The 17010-nt window shown below is 38.0% G+C and overlaps 1 protein-coding gene across 11 annotated transcripts in view; it reads right to left on the bottom strand.

Annotated features, from left to right (window-relative positions):
- MITF (microphthalmia-associated transcription factor) overlaps positions 1-17010 on the bottom strand; it is a 226764-nt gene that overhangs the window by 19716 nt on the left and 190038 nt on the right. For 6 of the 11 annotated variants that reach the window (XM_011971045.1, XM_011971039.1, XM_011971068.1 and 3 more), the window contains exons 3-6: positions 11679-11906; positions 10540-10623; positions 8249-8344; positions 402-519 (exon numbers count right to left, since the gene is read on the bottom strand). In XM_011971045.1, coding sequence (XP_011826435.1) covers positions 402-519; positions 8249-8344; positions 10540-10623; positions 11679-11906 — 526 coding nt within the window. Of the gene's footprint in view, positions 1-401; positions 520-8248; positions 8345-10539; positions 10624-10655; positions 11377-11678; positions 11907-12951; positions 13110-17010 lie in introns of those variants that run through there. The other 5 variants (XM_011971079.1, XM_011971086.1, XM_011971101.1 and 2 more) reach the window with 3 other exon arrangements.

Genomic DNA, 17010 nt, shown 5'->3' with positions numbered 1-17010 from the left:
GTCTCTACTAAAAAAATACAAAAAACTAGCCGGGCGAGGTGGCGGGCGCCTGTAGTCCCAGCTACTCGGGAGGCTGAGGCAGGAGAATGGCGTAAACTCGGGAGGCGGAGCTTGCAGTGAGCTGAAATCCGGCCACTGCACTCCAGCCTGGGCAACAGAGCGAGACTCCGTCTCAACAACAACAACAACAACAACAACAACAAAAGAAACATACATATCAGGTAGGGTGGAGACAGTTACAGCTGAAAGAGTTGCCTACTATCCCCAGTGCAAAGGGGACCTTCATCATAGATAGTGATTGGTGACATGCAGTAATTGTGGCCCCGATTCCCAGTATCTCAGGAGATTTTCAAGGATCTCCTTGAAATCTGCAGTAAGAGGTACATTTGTTAGGTGTTTACCTGTGAGCTCCCTTTTTATGTTGGGGAGGTTGGCTGGACAGGAGTTGCTGATGGTGAGGCCTGGTGGTGGCAGACCTTGGTTTCCATAAAGATCAATCAAGTTTCCCGAGACAGGCAACTAGAGAGAGACCAACAGTAACAGAAATTAACTGTTGAACAATTCCCACGTTTTTTCAGATAAAAAACTATGATCCTACTCTAGGATTTATTTAAGAAAAATTATTTGATACAAAAAAAATCATTTTTAAAATAGGAAAATATGAGATGTTTATTTTTTCATTCGCTTGCAGATATGAAAAGAGAGTCACAGGATCTCCTCAACTAGCTCCCTTTGAGGGAGGAAAGTACAGTCTCACACCCATAAAATGATTACACTAACTAGCCAGTGGGCTTATTTTGAGCATGGAGACAATGAATAATGTGGTGAATGCATTATCTAGTACAACTAGTAGCATACAGAGGATGTTCAGGAAATGTTGGCTATTATTGTAAAACAGGATTGTATATAAAATGACCTTTTCACCAAATAGGACTTTCCATTAAAGTTAATTTTGTTCCTTCCTTCTCGTCTCCACCTCTTCTTCTTTTCCTTTTACAAGGAAAAGCAATGAAAGTTTTTATTTATTTGTTTTTAAATTGGAAAAGAAATGATTTCCTTAATGCTAGAGAGAAAAAGCATTTTCTTGAAATTGAAATTTTCCACAAAGCCACAAGAGGGAGCCCACAGACTTTAAAACAGAGCAACAATTTACACTTTCAAAAAAGTTAAAAAAATAAAAAGTAAAAGAAATAGTTAGCCTTCCCCAAGCTAGCATCAGAGTTTTTCCTCTGGTTCTGAATGGGATGTTTTAAAGCAGCGAGCTCTCCTCTGGTTGTGTATGTGCATTTCTTGGTAACTAGCTGGTTGCAGCAGTTTATAGGCCTGTTTTTGTAGAAAAGGCCCAAATGGATCCCCCTTCCCACACCCTGAAATACAGTTTGAAATAGTAACTATGGAGAAATCATTGAGTGACCTCACTCCTTCCACTTGCAGACATGTACCGTTACTAGACTGATTCAAACAATTTCTATAACCATGATTACTGGGTAAGACTTTATGTTGTTTAGCCCTCCCGTTTCTTGATTACACATTGAATTGTATTCTACATCTGAGAAAAGTACATTCAGAAAGCATTTAGGTGTGATTAAAATGTTTAGTGACTGAGAGGTATCTAGTAAAAACTGTATTCAACAGAGTACCTTGTATCCTCTCAAATGACCACTAACATACAGATGAAAATATGCCACAAAATACGAATCAAATGTGCTTCCCCTCATTGGTAGCCATTGCATCAATTTCTGGGATGGCTTCTAAACATATACTCTATGAATTAAACCCCTAGCTAAAGAGATTTGGGTGGGAGGCAATGGACATGGAATAAGATACTTCTTGATGGGTGAATCAGACACTGGCTCAAACAGGACTGAGGTGGGCAGGGAGGACAGACAAACCAGCAGAATACAACTCCTTCTTTTGCTCCTTTTTGAAAGCAGCGTTTATAGTATGTGCATAAAACCTAATACACATACCCCCATACACATGCACAAAAATAAGACATTGTGGTCATTTAAAATGCCCTTGTATCGTATTTCAAGGCCCTTTAAGGAATTGATAAAAAGTGACTTTGATTATTAGCTATCATTTCACTAAGTGGTTTGATTTGAAATAGGTCACCTTCTCAGGGTCAGCCTTGCTCTGTGTGTGTGTTTAGTTTTATTCTTGTCCAATTTAACGCAAAGTGAAAGGCACTCACATGTTTCAAAATAGCTCTGTAAAGTACCAGAGAGACTAAACTTATACAGTTGTCATGATGTCTGGTAACTCCTTGGATTCCAAAGCTTTATTCCCCTATCTCTTGAGAATTTCAGGTTTTGGGAAAGCTTCTGGGTTTTAACAAACCAAGAATGTGACTTGAAAATTCAAAGCAATAAGCTAAAAGAAAAATTATTCCCCTTGCTCTAGAAAGGCAAATCACATATATGGTTTTCATATGCAAATTGTATGCAAAACTCACTGTGTTATTATGAAGATTTGTTAGGGATAAATAATAGCAACTGATACACATCTCCAAGTCATTGATAGACCTATGTGGAACAGACATCTAATTCTAAGCTTCTTCTGGAAAAGAACATATTTTCTAACTATGTTCTAAAGAAGAGATATGTACATGACTGAGAGAGAGAATGCTTTCTGCCATAGACAGCCAGATGGACAGGGTGGGGGAGACAAAGAGCAAAGTGGGGGATACCTAGTGAGAAATGGATTGAGACAGGTGAAAAACTACAGAAAGGACTGCTGTGATTAGCATCGATTGATGACAGTGCACACCAATAAGGGAAATGAATTAAAATCCCTACAGCAAGATGCCTCATTGGGCACTCTACTGAGGTCAGACATCATTACTTCCAGTTGAAAAAGCTTATAGCCCTCTATCTACTTCTCTGAAAGATTTCCTGCTTCGGCTGCATTCCCCATACTGATTAGGAGTGGGAAGCAGAAAGCATGCCAGAATATTTTGCTGGGGGTCATCTCATTTTTTGGGTGCCTACTTTGGGCCAAGCACAGAATTAAAATGGCACTTTGTGTATGGCATCTTACTGCTTTTTACAGAAAGAAAAGCCAAGGTTTTGGCCATTCCCAAATGGAGGTTTTTGGTTGGAGGCTCAGGTCCCATGTTAACAGCAGAACTGGGGGTGGGGAGAGTATCAACATGCTGATATTAACCAGTTAGAAACTGCAACTTTCAATTCATCTCCAATTAGATCTGAGGAAATAAAAACCCTGATGCTTATTAGCCAAATGTGGATACTCCAATCTACCGATTAATGGTGCAGAACTTTATAGCCTGTGCTTAGGAGTCAGAGACCCAGATTAAAATCCTGCCTCTTTGCTAACTTGCTATGTGATATTAAGCAAGTTCTCTGAGGCTTAGTGTCTCCAATTGGAAAGCGACAACCATTCATCTCACAGGGTTTTCATAAGATTTCATAGAGATAAAGTAAGTGAAACACAGTGCCTGTTACTTCAGTGATCAGTAAGTAGTAACCACTATGATTAACAACACGTATTATAATTTTCTAGGGAGCACTGGATTCCCACTTTACAGTTTTGACAGGTGAGCTAATGTTCACTTTGATCAACAAAACCACTTGCCATGTTAATTACTAAGTACATTGTCAACGATTAGACAATTTTTACCAGACTGCAATACAAATCTAGGAACAGAAATCAGGGAATCTGCAAGGCTGAGGTGACCAGTCATTATTCCAAGTCAGGGCTTCTACACTACAGCTGATTTTGTTTCCCTGGATCAATGTCTGGAGGTATTTTCAGCTGATGCACCTGCAGGGTATTTGCTGCTGACATCCAGTGGGTGAAGGCCAGGGATGCTGTGAAGCATCCTAAAATGCACAGGACAGTCTCCCACCACAAAGACTTATGCATCCCAAATGTCAACAGTTCCACAGTTGAGAAACTGTGTTCTAAATGGTGGTGTATATTATTTGTATCAACAGCTCTTATTTGCTGAAGCTACTAAAAGGAAGGTTGATGGAAATAATTTAAAATGTGTCTCCTAGTCATGCATTTTAAAGAAAGGATTCTGTGGTTAGTTCTTCTGCATTAGAAAACTTCCCCCATAAATATAGTTAACATCACAATTAGGTCAAAATAACACCTTTAAGAGCTAAGAAAGAGGAAGAGACTTCTTCTATTAACATGTATATTTCACATCTTTGTTGGGTTTTTATCCAGGCCATTTACCTAAATAGCAAGATTTCACTTCCAGAGCACAAACTGCACCGTGGACAGACGAAAGCCACAGTCTAATTGGGACAAAAAAATTGAAGGAAGATGCGCCTGGGTCTATGCCCCCATATTGGTCTGAATTGAGTTCTTCAATGTTGTGCTCCACCAAAATGAATATTTTCCCAAGTAAATGATAATCGTAAAATGTTATTATTTTTTCTCTCTGGATGGTCCCCTTCTCTGAATATCAATTGAGCACTGTTAACACAAGTAAACTGGGACTTTTATTCTTTGTTTTTGATAGTACAAGAGGGCCCTTGTGCTCTCAGAATAGTTATTTCTAGACTTCAATTCCCTTAGGACAGTTTCCTTTCTAAGTGTTCCTTCCACTTTATTTTTTTCTCCATAGTTAACTTGAAATAAAGCATTTCAAATAATCAAATAAAAGAAAAAAAATGCCTAACATGAAGAACATTAAATTTAAACTTTACTGTGGGAAAAAAATTAAAATGTTAATAGGTTGTAGTAGCTTTGTTACTTAATTTTGACAACTAAAACCCAAGTTCATCAAGAATAAGAGCTAGTAACTAACTTTTAGTGAGAGCTTATCAGGGCCCAACTGTTCTAAATGCTTTTTGTGGATGACCTCTTATAATTCTCCCATTAATTCTATTGCAGTAGATGCTATTATGATCCCCATTTTACAGACAAGGACACAGAAGCAGAGAGGTTGAATCACTCACTCAAGGGTATGTATTCAGATGTCTGGTTCAGAGTCTGTGCTCCTAATGTTGAAGTTACATTGCCTTTCCCCTAATGGCAAAATGCTGAAATAGATTTGTTGAAAGAAGACTCTAATGGAGCCACATTTAGCCTTTCTAGCATGGGGAAATAGAAGAGAGGTGGATGCCGGGATAAAGTCAGTGACTTCTAAGGGTGGCTGCAGGGGACTCCTCTCCTGTCTGGGAGTTAATTCAACTCTGCCCAGAGGATCTTTCTTATCTGGAAATTTCCTTTGAGATGGCCTCTCTGCTCCTGAATTGTCCTTCTCCCCTCAAGGGCTAAAAGAGTCTCCCCCTTCTAGACTGGAAACTCCCATGAGAACCCCCCATGAGAACAGGAAACATACCTTAGTCACCTTTGCATCCACAGCACCTTGCCCGGTGCTGCCCACCTATTAGGCATATTAATAAATACTAAATTAATCTTTAATATAGTTTAGGAGCAACCATATAATGAAGGAACAAGGCCTCAACGCTAATGTAGATGGAATGAAGAGGTACGAGGATTCATTCTTTTTTATTTTTAAATGTGTTTTTTAGAGACAGGGTCTTCCTCTGTTGCCCAGGCTAAAGGACAGTGGCATGATCATGATTCATTGCATCCTTGAACTCTTGGGCTCAAGTGATCCTCCCAGCTCAGCCTCCTGAGTAGCTAGGACTACAGGTATGTACTACTACCCCACCCAGCTAATTTTTTATATTTTTTATAGAGACGGGTTCTCTCTATGTTGCCCAGGCTGATCTCCAACTCCTGGTCTGAAGTGATCCTCTTGCTTCGGCCTCCCAAAGTGCTAGGATTATAGGCGTGAGCCATGGGCCCAGCCAGGTATTCATTCTAAAGGACAGAAGCATATATGGGGTCATAACAACTGTCTTCAGAAGGGTTGGTATGTGAAAAAGTTCTCCATGAAGCAAACTACGACTCATGCTGCAATTTACAGCGTTATTTACTGTGAGGGATATTCTGAGATAAATATGTCTCACAGATAGCTAACATAGAGCTGGATACATTATAGGGGCTCAATGAAGATCAGCTGAATACACAAATACTATCAATATTATTTGATATTATAATTAATAAGTTATATTTAATAATTTAGAATACAACTTGTGTTTCCAACGCTAAATACTGTAGATACTTTATCAAGTGTGTTAACCACATGATATAGGTATATTTAACAGCCCCATTTTACAGATGGGGAAACGTAGGGTTTCAGGAAGCTAAATAACATGCAAGGTCACAGAGGAAATGGCAGATTCAGGATTTGACCCCAGATCTGGTCAGAAATCTCTAAATCCTAACCATTTTGCTATTTCCCTAGTGAGCTAGTACAGATCCTTTTTTGGAGGCTTTCAAGAAGCTGGATGGCTTGATTTTTTTGTGGAGAATATGAAGGAGATGCAAGAGAAGGTCAGGCCAGGCATAGTGGTGCACGCCTATAATCCCAGTTACTTGAGGGAGGAAGATCACTTGAGCCCAGGAGCTCAAGATCAGCCTAGGCAACAAAATGAAATCCTGTATAAACAAACAAACCAACCAACCACAGAAAGCAAATGGATTGAGTACTAGGTTAGACCAAATGACATCAAAGGTCTTTGCCATTACAAAAAAAGTCAATGATTTTACAGAATCATATCAATTCTAACAGCCCACTTGAGGGTGCCCAGGGACCCATTTGACACCACTAGCAAAATGACCACTCTCATGGCAAAGTTCTTTTGAAATGACTGGGCCATTGCTAATTAATGCTGCTAGAGCAATGTAACGTAAATATATGTCTTTGGGTATATTTATAAATTCTCCAGGGCATGCTTCCCCAAGTGTTTTGTGCATGTTCGTCCTAAGATTCTGACTGCTAGACAAGTATAGTTGGCCTCATGGGATGCACCAACTTGTAAGCAGAAAGGTTCCACAAAAGCCAACCAAGGATTCCAAGAGGTTGGGATAGTTCGGCAAGAAAACTTTTATCAAAATGGCAGAACACCTGGTTCTTCCAAAATCAGGGTGTGGGTTTAAATGGGTAGAAAGTAGACAAACTCCAAATATCACAGAAGAAGCTTGAGGTTTCAAGGGAAGTCCTCACCCCACATGAGTTCAAGGCAGTGAACTTGAAGAACTGGACCGAGATGGATTTAAAAAAAAAAAAAGAAAAGTGCTATTATAAGACTCAATTTTCTGAGGATTCTGGTGTAACTAAGTAAGTGCTATTTTGTCCCCTGGCCAAGGGAATTTACTATTGGAAGTTAGTCATATCTTTAAAAACTTTCATCATGGTAAAAAACACATACGATAAAAGTTGCCATCTTAACCAGTTTTAAGTGTATGGTTCGATAGTGTTATGTATGTTCACATTGTTGTCAAATAGATCTCCAGAATTTTTCATCTTGCAAATCTGAAACTCCATACTCTTTGAACAACTCCCCTTTTCCCTTTCCCCTCAATAAATATTGGTCTTTAAAACACTAGTTATTAAGAATATGATAGTCTCATAGCATTGCTCTCAGAGAAAACAGAAAAGGACTGGAGAAGGCATTCAAAGACCTGCCAAGCAGGCCTGGCTCTGATACACCCAAGCTATGTAATCTTGCATAAGACCGTCTAACCTAGTTACAGTTTAAAACTGAGGGCAATGATACCATCCGAACTTGACTCACAGAATAATTGCAAGGACTAAATAAGATCTGCAATAAGACTTTGGTGAAACAGTAACATAAGGCTAAAATGTAAGGAATGAAGGAAAATAAACAATATAGGCAAGTCTCTAAATTACAGAGAAAAACAAGTAACATATAATAGCAAACAGGACCATTGTTTATGAACTGAAGTTGGAATAAATTTTGCTGTTGGATAAGGGTAACCCCAATGTCCCTCTATAACCTAAGAATATGAAAAAACCTTCTTGAAAAACTGCACAACCTTTTTCAGGCTGACTAGAGCACCATTGTGAATAGTGCAGTTCATAATGGTTCCCTTGGCTGCAGTGTACTGGGTTGGGCATTAGATGTCAAGGGAATTGGAAGGGATAATGTCCTATCAAAACTGCTCTTGGACTCCAGGGAATGTAGCGTTTTATCATGGGCTTATTCACAAACTCATAAAAACTTCTTAATTTCTGATGTCAAAGTCACTTATTTGTGATCCTGAGATAATTCTCCATTTTACTATTAATACATTTCATCAGTGAACCAGTTACAAAGATACAATAAAAGTTTAAGAAAAAAGAAGAGAACCCTGGAAACACCTCAAGATTTTCTACTTCAAAAAAGGTTACCAATACCGTATTCGCCATTTGCAAAGCAGGATCCATCAAGCCCAAGATTTCCTCATTATAACTTGATTCTAGGCTAATGATGTCATCGATTACATCATCCATCTGTAGGAAAAAGGGCAACAGAAGAGAGACAAAAATAAATAAAACTATGCAACATAACCTAAAAAGAGACTCATGGTCTTTCTTTACCCAAAGCAATAATGGTCTTTAGTTAGATTCTAAGAAGTAACTGTCCTCTTTCCACTAAAATAAAATAGTATTGAAGACCATTAACACTAATGGGTGATGAGAATAATACTTGTAGCCAGCATTTAATGAGTGATTATGAGTTGCCAAGCACTGGGTTCAAGGATTTTCATAGGCTAAGTTTTTGCCCTAACGAAAACCCTATCATGGCAGGTACTATTATTACAGCAATTTTCCAGGTGAAATAAATGAGAAGCAGCTCACCCAAAGTCACACACTGAAGAAAGACTGGAGCCACGATTTAACCTATGCTTTCACAACTATGCTAAACTGCCTGCCCTAAACAGGAAAGATGTACCAGAGCACTTCATCTTGAATGACAGCTGTCATTCTACTTCCTTTTTCCCCCCAAAGACGATGGCCCATACCCTTTTCTTGCAGAAGGAAAACACAGATGGTAATTCTGCCCTTTGGTTCCACAGGGAAGCGTGGACATTGTGTCTCGCAGGCCACTGGCTATCCCTGCACCCATCTTACAGCGACTTGTAAAATAAGTTTCTCCTTGTACAGCTGCCAGTGTGCTTGGTACTCCGCAAGGAGTACACCAGGCCGAGGTTATCATTACAGTCATGGAGCTGACATTCCCACTAGATCAATTTTATTTCTGAAGTACCAAAACATCAGTTATGATAATAAACAACAGTGATTACATGTGCATTGCAGCAGTTGCAAAGACAAATCTGTGAAAACATTTCTTCATAAACACCTTATGTATTTGAGCTAGTTGGTATGTCTGTGCTTGGGTCTTAACAGTACTTCATAGTTACACAATGAAATCACAGAACTAACAGGGATGCTCTTCTATCTCTTTTGCCACTTCCATTAAAGAGGAGAGACTCCAACATTCATGGGTTTGAGTTGGAATCCCAGTTCTCCTACTTTCTAGATTGGGGCAAAGCCTCCGATCTTTTTTTTTTTTTTTTTTTGAGACGGAGCCTCGCTCTGTTGCCCAGGCTGGAGTGCAGTGGCCGGATCTCAGCTCACTGCAAGCTCCGACTCCCGGGTTCACGCCATTCTCCTCCCTCAGCCGCCTCTGATCTTTTAAAGCCTCAGTTTCTCAATCTCTAAAATGGGGGTTAATAATATTTATTGTCTTATGGATTCTTGTATGATTTCAGGACAAACTGTACGGAGTGTTCAAAGTACCAGGAATATAGTAAACACTCAAAAAAGGAGTCTTGTTAAGTGACCCCTAAGAAAAAAATAATTGGCCAGTTTTGAATAACTACTATCCACTGTTTGTTAGATTCTATTTCTATTGACACCACTTTTATTTGTTTTGTTTGTCTTTAAGAGATGATTTTCTAATTGAGTTGGTAAATATGCAAATAGGTTAGGAAACTTACGAACAAAGTTTCCTTGCCATTTTTAATTTTGTTCTTAGAAAAATAAAATTAGTGGGTTTGATGTAATAGCATTTTTAAAATAATTTTTTTCTCTCATGACAAAAGTAATGCAAGTTGATGACAGGAAATATAGAAAGGCAAAAAATTTTGTTGCTTATTATTCTCTCCTATATCTATATACATGCATAGATATATAAATAGATATAGCATAATTTATATATCCATTAAATAGGATGTAATAGAAGAAACTTTAGTTACTTAGGAAAGCATCCATTACATATTATTAAATTAATATAGTTTCAAAATATATGCTCGAGATTCCATTTAGGAAACAATATCTAGATTATACGCACACATCTTGGTTTTACTAATACAAAAATTGCTAACCTACAAATTTGTATAACATATATTGATTATGTTAAATTACATATTTCATATCTTATTTATTAAAATTTATGTATTTCAAGAAGTTTTTAATCTTTGGAGCAACTTAGGGGAAAGCCATATTTTAGTTTATTCTTCCTTGTCATTATTTAATCATGAGATACTATGAAGAAAATGGCACTGTTCACAGCTTTCTCTATTAAAAAAAAAAAAATCAATGGGGGAAAAAAATCCTTAAGTTTTCAGGAAGGTGTGATCCACCACAAATATAGATTCTAATTACAAAGTGTTACATCCTCAGGCTGCCAAGTCATTCAGTACCTGCATACAGGACGCTCGTGAATGTGTGTTCATGCCTGGGCACTCGCTCTCCGCCCTGTTTTGCTCTTCAAACTTATAAAATCCCTGCAAAAACACAAGCAAAAGCAGCCTATAACTTGGATTTGCAAATGACTTTTTAAGTGACCTGTTCACACAAAGCTGATGGCACAGCAACAAGATGAACTAAGCTTTCAAACAAAGTGGAATCTGACCAAGAGATGAAATAATGAAGGAAGAACTTGTGTCAAATCATCTTGCTAGATGACAAATTTGGGTACAGAAAAATAAAGCAGTTGGTTTGGGCAGAGGGGCAAAGATTTTAGTCCCTCTAGAAATTAAAATCAATCCAACTTTAGAAAAGTTGCCTCTGAATTTGCATAAACACTTCATAGTACATAGTACAGTAAATCCCACTGAGATGAAGCTCATCATCTCATAATTTGGAAATAATGAGCATTAAATCACAACTCTCAGGTATTCATATGCTCCAAATTTTGATGCACCAATTAGCTTGAAGGTAGTTTGAGTCTTGTCTCCAATCCAGCCTTTACCAAAGCAGATTTAATGGGCAGCAGCAATTTTATTATTGAAACAGAATGTATCCAGCAATTAAACCTTTGCGTTTCGTTTCCGTTAAAGTCTCATGTGCTATATGATTCAAATCCATCCATGCACATTCCATGCTTTTTGCCCCCAACTCAGGGAGAAATAAAAATAATATTCCAGACATTCACAACAAGCGGAACTTCTAAACCGCCTGTCCCACACCTCTTCTATTTTTGCTTTTCCTTTTCCACCTCCCCTTCTCCTCTCTCTTCATTTTCACTGCTTCATAAACTGAAAGGCATGGAAGAGAAGAAAGCACTCAGCTAAGGAAGAAGAAGCAAGTGGCAAAAGTGTCCTCGCCTCCACGTTTCACTTGGAGAGGGCCAGGTCTCCCGTCATGTGCCGTACACCCAATAACCCAGTGACGGGGACAAGAGGCTGGAATGCCACAGCCATGATGGTGAATCAGGGACAAAGGCTGGTAAATGTGACCACAAGGACAAACTAGAGTCCACAGTTAAGTGTGGGAATCATATTCAACAGACAAGTTATTTAGCATAAGAAAACAGGAGAGGAGAGGAGACATGAATTACCTCTTTTTCACAGTTGGAGTTAAGCGTAAGCATAGCCATGGGGCTGTTGGGTGCGCTGCTCCCCGGCACCGGTGGCATGACATGATCGCCAGGCTGGTTTGGACATGGCAAGCTCAGGACTTGGTTGGCATGTTTATTTGCTAAAGTGGTAGAAAGGTACTGCTTTACCTGCTGCCGTTGGGCTTGCTGTATGTGGTACTTGGTGGGGTTTTCGAGGTGGGTCTGCACCTGAACATAGCCATGGAGGGAAAAGAAGACAGCGCTGTTATTTGTGAGTTTCAGATGGCTCTTCTTTCAGGCACAAACGTGAAACTGACCAGTCCTCCAACAGAATAAATTATTAAGCCTTTGTTATGTACCAGGCACTGTGCTAACGGATTTTGATATTACTGAAGTTTAAAGTCTAACTCGTAGGATTTGGGGTAATACTTTGCCCTATTTTGTTTCCCTGCTAATTAACTATACATCTCTTTCAAATCTTCTTCTCATATCTGATAATTAAAAGTTTGAAATTATCTTAGGGCAAAAACTTCCCCAACACACATGAAAAGTTTTATTAAGAACAAAATAAAAATGTAGAAGAAGGGGCATAACTCAGTTTGTTTCACTTTCCTTGGAAAACAGAACAGCTTTCTTTTTAAAACACACACACACACACACACACACATCTCCTTAAGAACCAACTGTGTAAAATGGCTGTAGAAAATAAATAGAAATCTTCCAGTGATTAAATCAACCAGTTGTGGATTAATTCTCCCACTTCCATTTGGACATGATTATTCAACATTTTAATTAAGAAAAAACTCAACATAAAAAGCAATTCTACATTAAGTAGTTTCTTTCAAATGCATAACACTTATACGTATGTGTTTTAAAAGACATGACTATTAACAAGTCAAGAGGATGTTTTTTCTGCTTTCCTACAGACAGTAATTTAGAATGAGAAATACTTTTCTCCCAAAAACAACATTATTCAATTTTAAGTCACTTTTTTCCTGATAAAGACAATTTAATCTTATGAGCAATGAACAGGAGCTGATGAAGACAGTTTAGCCACACACTAGGCAAAAAAAAAAAAAAAAAAAGAATCCTACTAATATTTACTTTGTTCAAAACTACATTGGATTACTTCTTATGGCATCAAACAATAAACAGCATTAAAAGAGTAGATTTGTACTTATTGAAAACAGTATGTTTATTACAAAAAAAGTGTATTAAATCAATTTATTACATTATATTTCAAAGACTGAATATGAGTCAGAATAAAGCTCACCTGATAGTGATTATATTCTAGCATTTCCAGCATAACAACGCTTTAGGTGGCCCCAATCCAATGAGAGATGGTAGACTAGCCCTCCCTCTACTTTCTGTAATTCCAGTTTGAAGATGGGCTGGCATAGAGAAGGCACTATAAACAAGGTATCCCGAGACACCACCGGAAACTTTATCACAGAAGCCCTGCTTATAATAACCTAAGCTAATTAGTTATGCATGTAAAAAAAAAAAAGTTCACACAAGGGCCTTTTTTTTTTTGGAAGCCCTACGAGTTTGCTCTTAAATGTTGATATCAATTTTTCCCCCTGGCTTGACGTCATGCTTTTTTTCATAAATATAAAAGAACCTTTTTAAGTGACGAGCTATCAAAGTCAAACTCACTGTCAGATCAAGTCCAATTCACTATTCATCTTTAGTTCCAGTAGTATTAATAGACAATGGTATTTCTCTTTCAGCAATAGGTTAAGAGCAGGATGCCCCTTTGGAGGAGACATCATCTAAAAGCTACTATTACATGAGACTTTTCCAATGGCCGAATAACTGCCACTTCCGACTGCAGGATGACTATCTTTTAGTATAGAAGAGAAGAGACTCTGGGCTGAATGTTCAAGCTCAACAGCCTCTTCTTGCATCCTGGTTTTAATATGCACCTTATTCTTAGCTACGTAGATTTGTAACCTGCCTATTGACCTCACATCAGGAAGACCGGGAACTATCCTAAATAGAACATAGCACACACAGAAGTGGATGTATATTTATGCAGATAATAAGAACTAAGTATCTCCCCTATTTAACTCTCAAATGAAAAAGCATGAGCCTTTTTGCCAAGAATTTTTAAATATTATTCTTAAGACTACAGAATAATGAGTTATCATATACACAACCGATACATTTACATATTTATTCCTTTATTCATTCATTATTGACTGTTATGTGCTAAACACTGTACAAAGCATAGAACATACATTGTGAACAAACAGATATAATTTCCAGCTTTATGAAACTTATATTCTGGGGTGAGGCAAAAAAAGAAAAGAGGCAAGCAAATATATACCTATAAATTGTGATAAATGCTTAATACCTACTGTTGACAAATGTTAAGCATAAAAATTTGAAATTCAATAATGTTGTCTAAATGCCCAGGATAATGCAGTCCATCAGGTTGCCAACCTCAAATTGTTTCAAATGACTGATTTAGCATGTACACAGAGGTTCACAGAGACTTTGCTTTAATAAAGGGTCCAGACATGATAATGATGAGGACAATAGACATTACTAAAATAAACATAAAATGAGGGCAATGAGTGGAATGTGCTTATTTCACTATTACACTTGAAAAGAGATTCACGTTTAAAAATAAATGTTAATTTACTGGCAGATCCTAATTCTTTAATGAATCCGAATATTATGCTTTGGTAAAGAAAGAAGCAATTTGCTTTCCAGGTGGCACTGTCAGTGAGGTCTTTATTACATCCAGGTTTGGGTAAGCAGAATGGGATATATTTGGCTCTTTTACTGTTAATAACTTTTTATTTTTAGGTTGAAAGCAGATGGCCTATAAACACTATGCAGTCGACAGAACATCTCCAGTTGTTTCCAACCCAAACACCTCAAACAGGCAACATAAATGAGGAACATGAGCTATGAGGAAGGTAATAAGGAGTAGTGAGGTCTGTGGCAAACCAGAGGACACACTGTTCCTAGCAGGAACAGCAGACAAAAGCTGCAGCTGATTGTGGACATGTGGGAACACGAGTCCAACCTAGCTCAATCTCCAAATTTTTCAAGGGTGGCTGGCAATCCAAACTTCTTTTTTTAGTAAAATCCTCCAGGTTTAAAAATCTGATGCTCAACTGTTTTGTGTTTCACAGAATACAAGCCTCAGCCCACAAACCACTAGAAAATAATCTCTATTTTACACTGTCTATAAGGATGATCTTCATATTTACATTCCCTTGGAGATAGCCTAGGTTATGAGAAGTTAGTGTCCGAATCCAGCCTTTTCCTGGTGCTTCTTTGACAGACAATGTGCCTGACAACACAGTCAGCAGAGTTCTTAACTTGCAACCTGGGTTCAAATTCTATCTTTGCAACTTACTACCCCTGTACTTTCTGCAAATCATTAACTTCTCCAGGTCCTCATCTCCTAGCATATTGAATGGGAGTGACAGGAGAGCTTGCCTCATATGTGTGTTTTCTGCATTAAATGAGATCATGTTTCTAACGGCTTTAGCACAATATCTAAAACAGCAATTCTCAAACATTTTTGTCTTAGGATCCTTTTACACTCTTTAAATTTACTTTATTTACATAGATTATGTCTATCAATATTTAGCATATTAGAAATTAAAATTGAGAAATTTTGAAAACACACGATTATGCATTAGTACATATCTCACAGGATGTCAGAACAATGACATCTCAACACGACATGTAGCCTTTGGAAAACTCTACTATATACTGGTGAAATCAGAGTGAAAAAGGAAAACAATACCTTAGTGTTATTCTGAAATAGTCCAGATCTGGCAGAACCCCTGCAAGGGTCTTAGATACAACCAGGGCCTTCTGATCACACTTGGAGAACCCCTGATCTAGAATGTGGTTGGCATTCCAGCATCATCACTGCACCAGCAGTGTCACTCCCCACTGTGGACAGGTGGTGTGTGACATAGCCTCTATATGTCCACTTCTCTCCCCGAGAAGATGCTGGAGAAAGATACTAACCCTGCCCGAACTCCCTCATAGCATTATTACGAGGCTCTATAGTCCTTTGCCAATTTAAAGAGCCATATAAATGGCTCTTTATATGGAAAATTATTTTCTGTCTTCAGCCATCCTTATTCATAGCTTTTTAGTTAATAACTTTGCTTTCATTAATTTTTAAATAGCCAATAAAACAAGTATGCAAATAAGAACATACATGTAGCATTAAAGAGGATAGAAACATCTTTATGATTTCCTGATAATGTTTGCAGGTTTTTGACCTTCCAGATGACTAACCACATTAAGGAATTCAGATAGCAAAAGTTGAGTACTGCCGAACATCTGAAGTACAGACGGTAAAATAAAGCTAGAATACTTTACCATAAAATATTATTTATTGATATAACTTATATTTCATATAAACTATGCTATCTGAGTTAAAGGGCAAACACCCAAAGGCTTTGCAACTTTTATTCATTGTTAGCGCTCCTATCATTTCACTCATTTCCTTTCTTCATTCAGATCTTAAATTGATAGCAAGAGAATCGGAATGGATCACCTCCTAACTGTCACACTTCAGCTTTACCACTTCCTGGGTAACACTGACAGGTTATTTTCCATCAGTTTCATTCTAAAGAGATCCTGGAGCACATCACATGTCAGTTTAAGATGGTGGCTGTAGATACTACCATCTTGGCTGACAACAGAATTTACTGGGGAAGAAATACCCCTATCTAGATATCCACTGCTCTTCTATTCTCTCTACTATTTGTAAACCAGAATTCGAGTAAAAGTGCGTGTAGATTCTTTTAATCCTTTTAGTTTGCTTATTTATTTATTATATTTTTAGAGATAGGGTTTTGCTATGTTGCCCAGGCTGGAGTGCAGTGGCTATTCACAGGTGCAATCATGGCACACTACAGCCTTGAACTCCTGGGCTCATGGTATCTTCCCACCTCAGCCTCCTGAGTAGCTAGGACATGCTTCTACACTCAAATGGCTTTTTTTTTTTTTTTGAGACGGAGTCTCACTCTGTCACCCAGGCTGGAGTGCAGTGGCCGGATCTCAGCTCACTGCAAGCTCCACCTCCCAGGTTTACGCCTCGAATGGCTTTATAAATATTTTTTTAAATAATTCAACACAATGTTCAGATTTATCACTTATGTTTAGAGAGATAATGTGTTCTTTTGCTCAATCAGTTTAAAGAAAACTAAAGGGATTAACCTTTAATCAATTGTTATCTACCACCACACTACTATTCTTTTCATACTGTTTTTAAAATGGCAATCCATAGAGAAAGTCAGTTATGTGATCATATTTCCTGAAAAAACTGGTAAAACAGAGAAAGCGTTCT

The sequence above is a fragment of the Mandrillus leucophaeus genome, unplaced genomic scaffold, assembly GCF_000951045.1.
Source record: "Mandrillus leucophaeus isolate KB7577 unplaced genomic scaffold, Mleu.le_1.0 Scaffold121, whole genome shotgun sequence".
Taxonomy (NCBI): domain Eukaryota; kingdom Metazoa; phylum Chordata; class Mammalia; order Primates; family Cercopithecidae; genus Mandrillus; species Mandrillus leucophaeus.
Note: the sequence above shows the minus strand (reverse complement) of the source record. Positions and strands in the feature narration are given on the sequence as shown.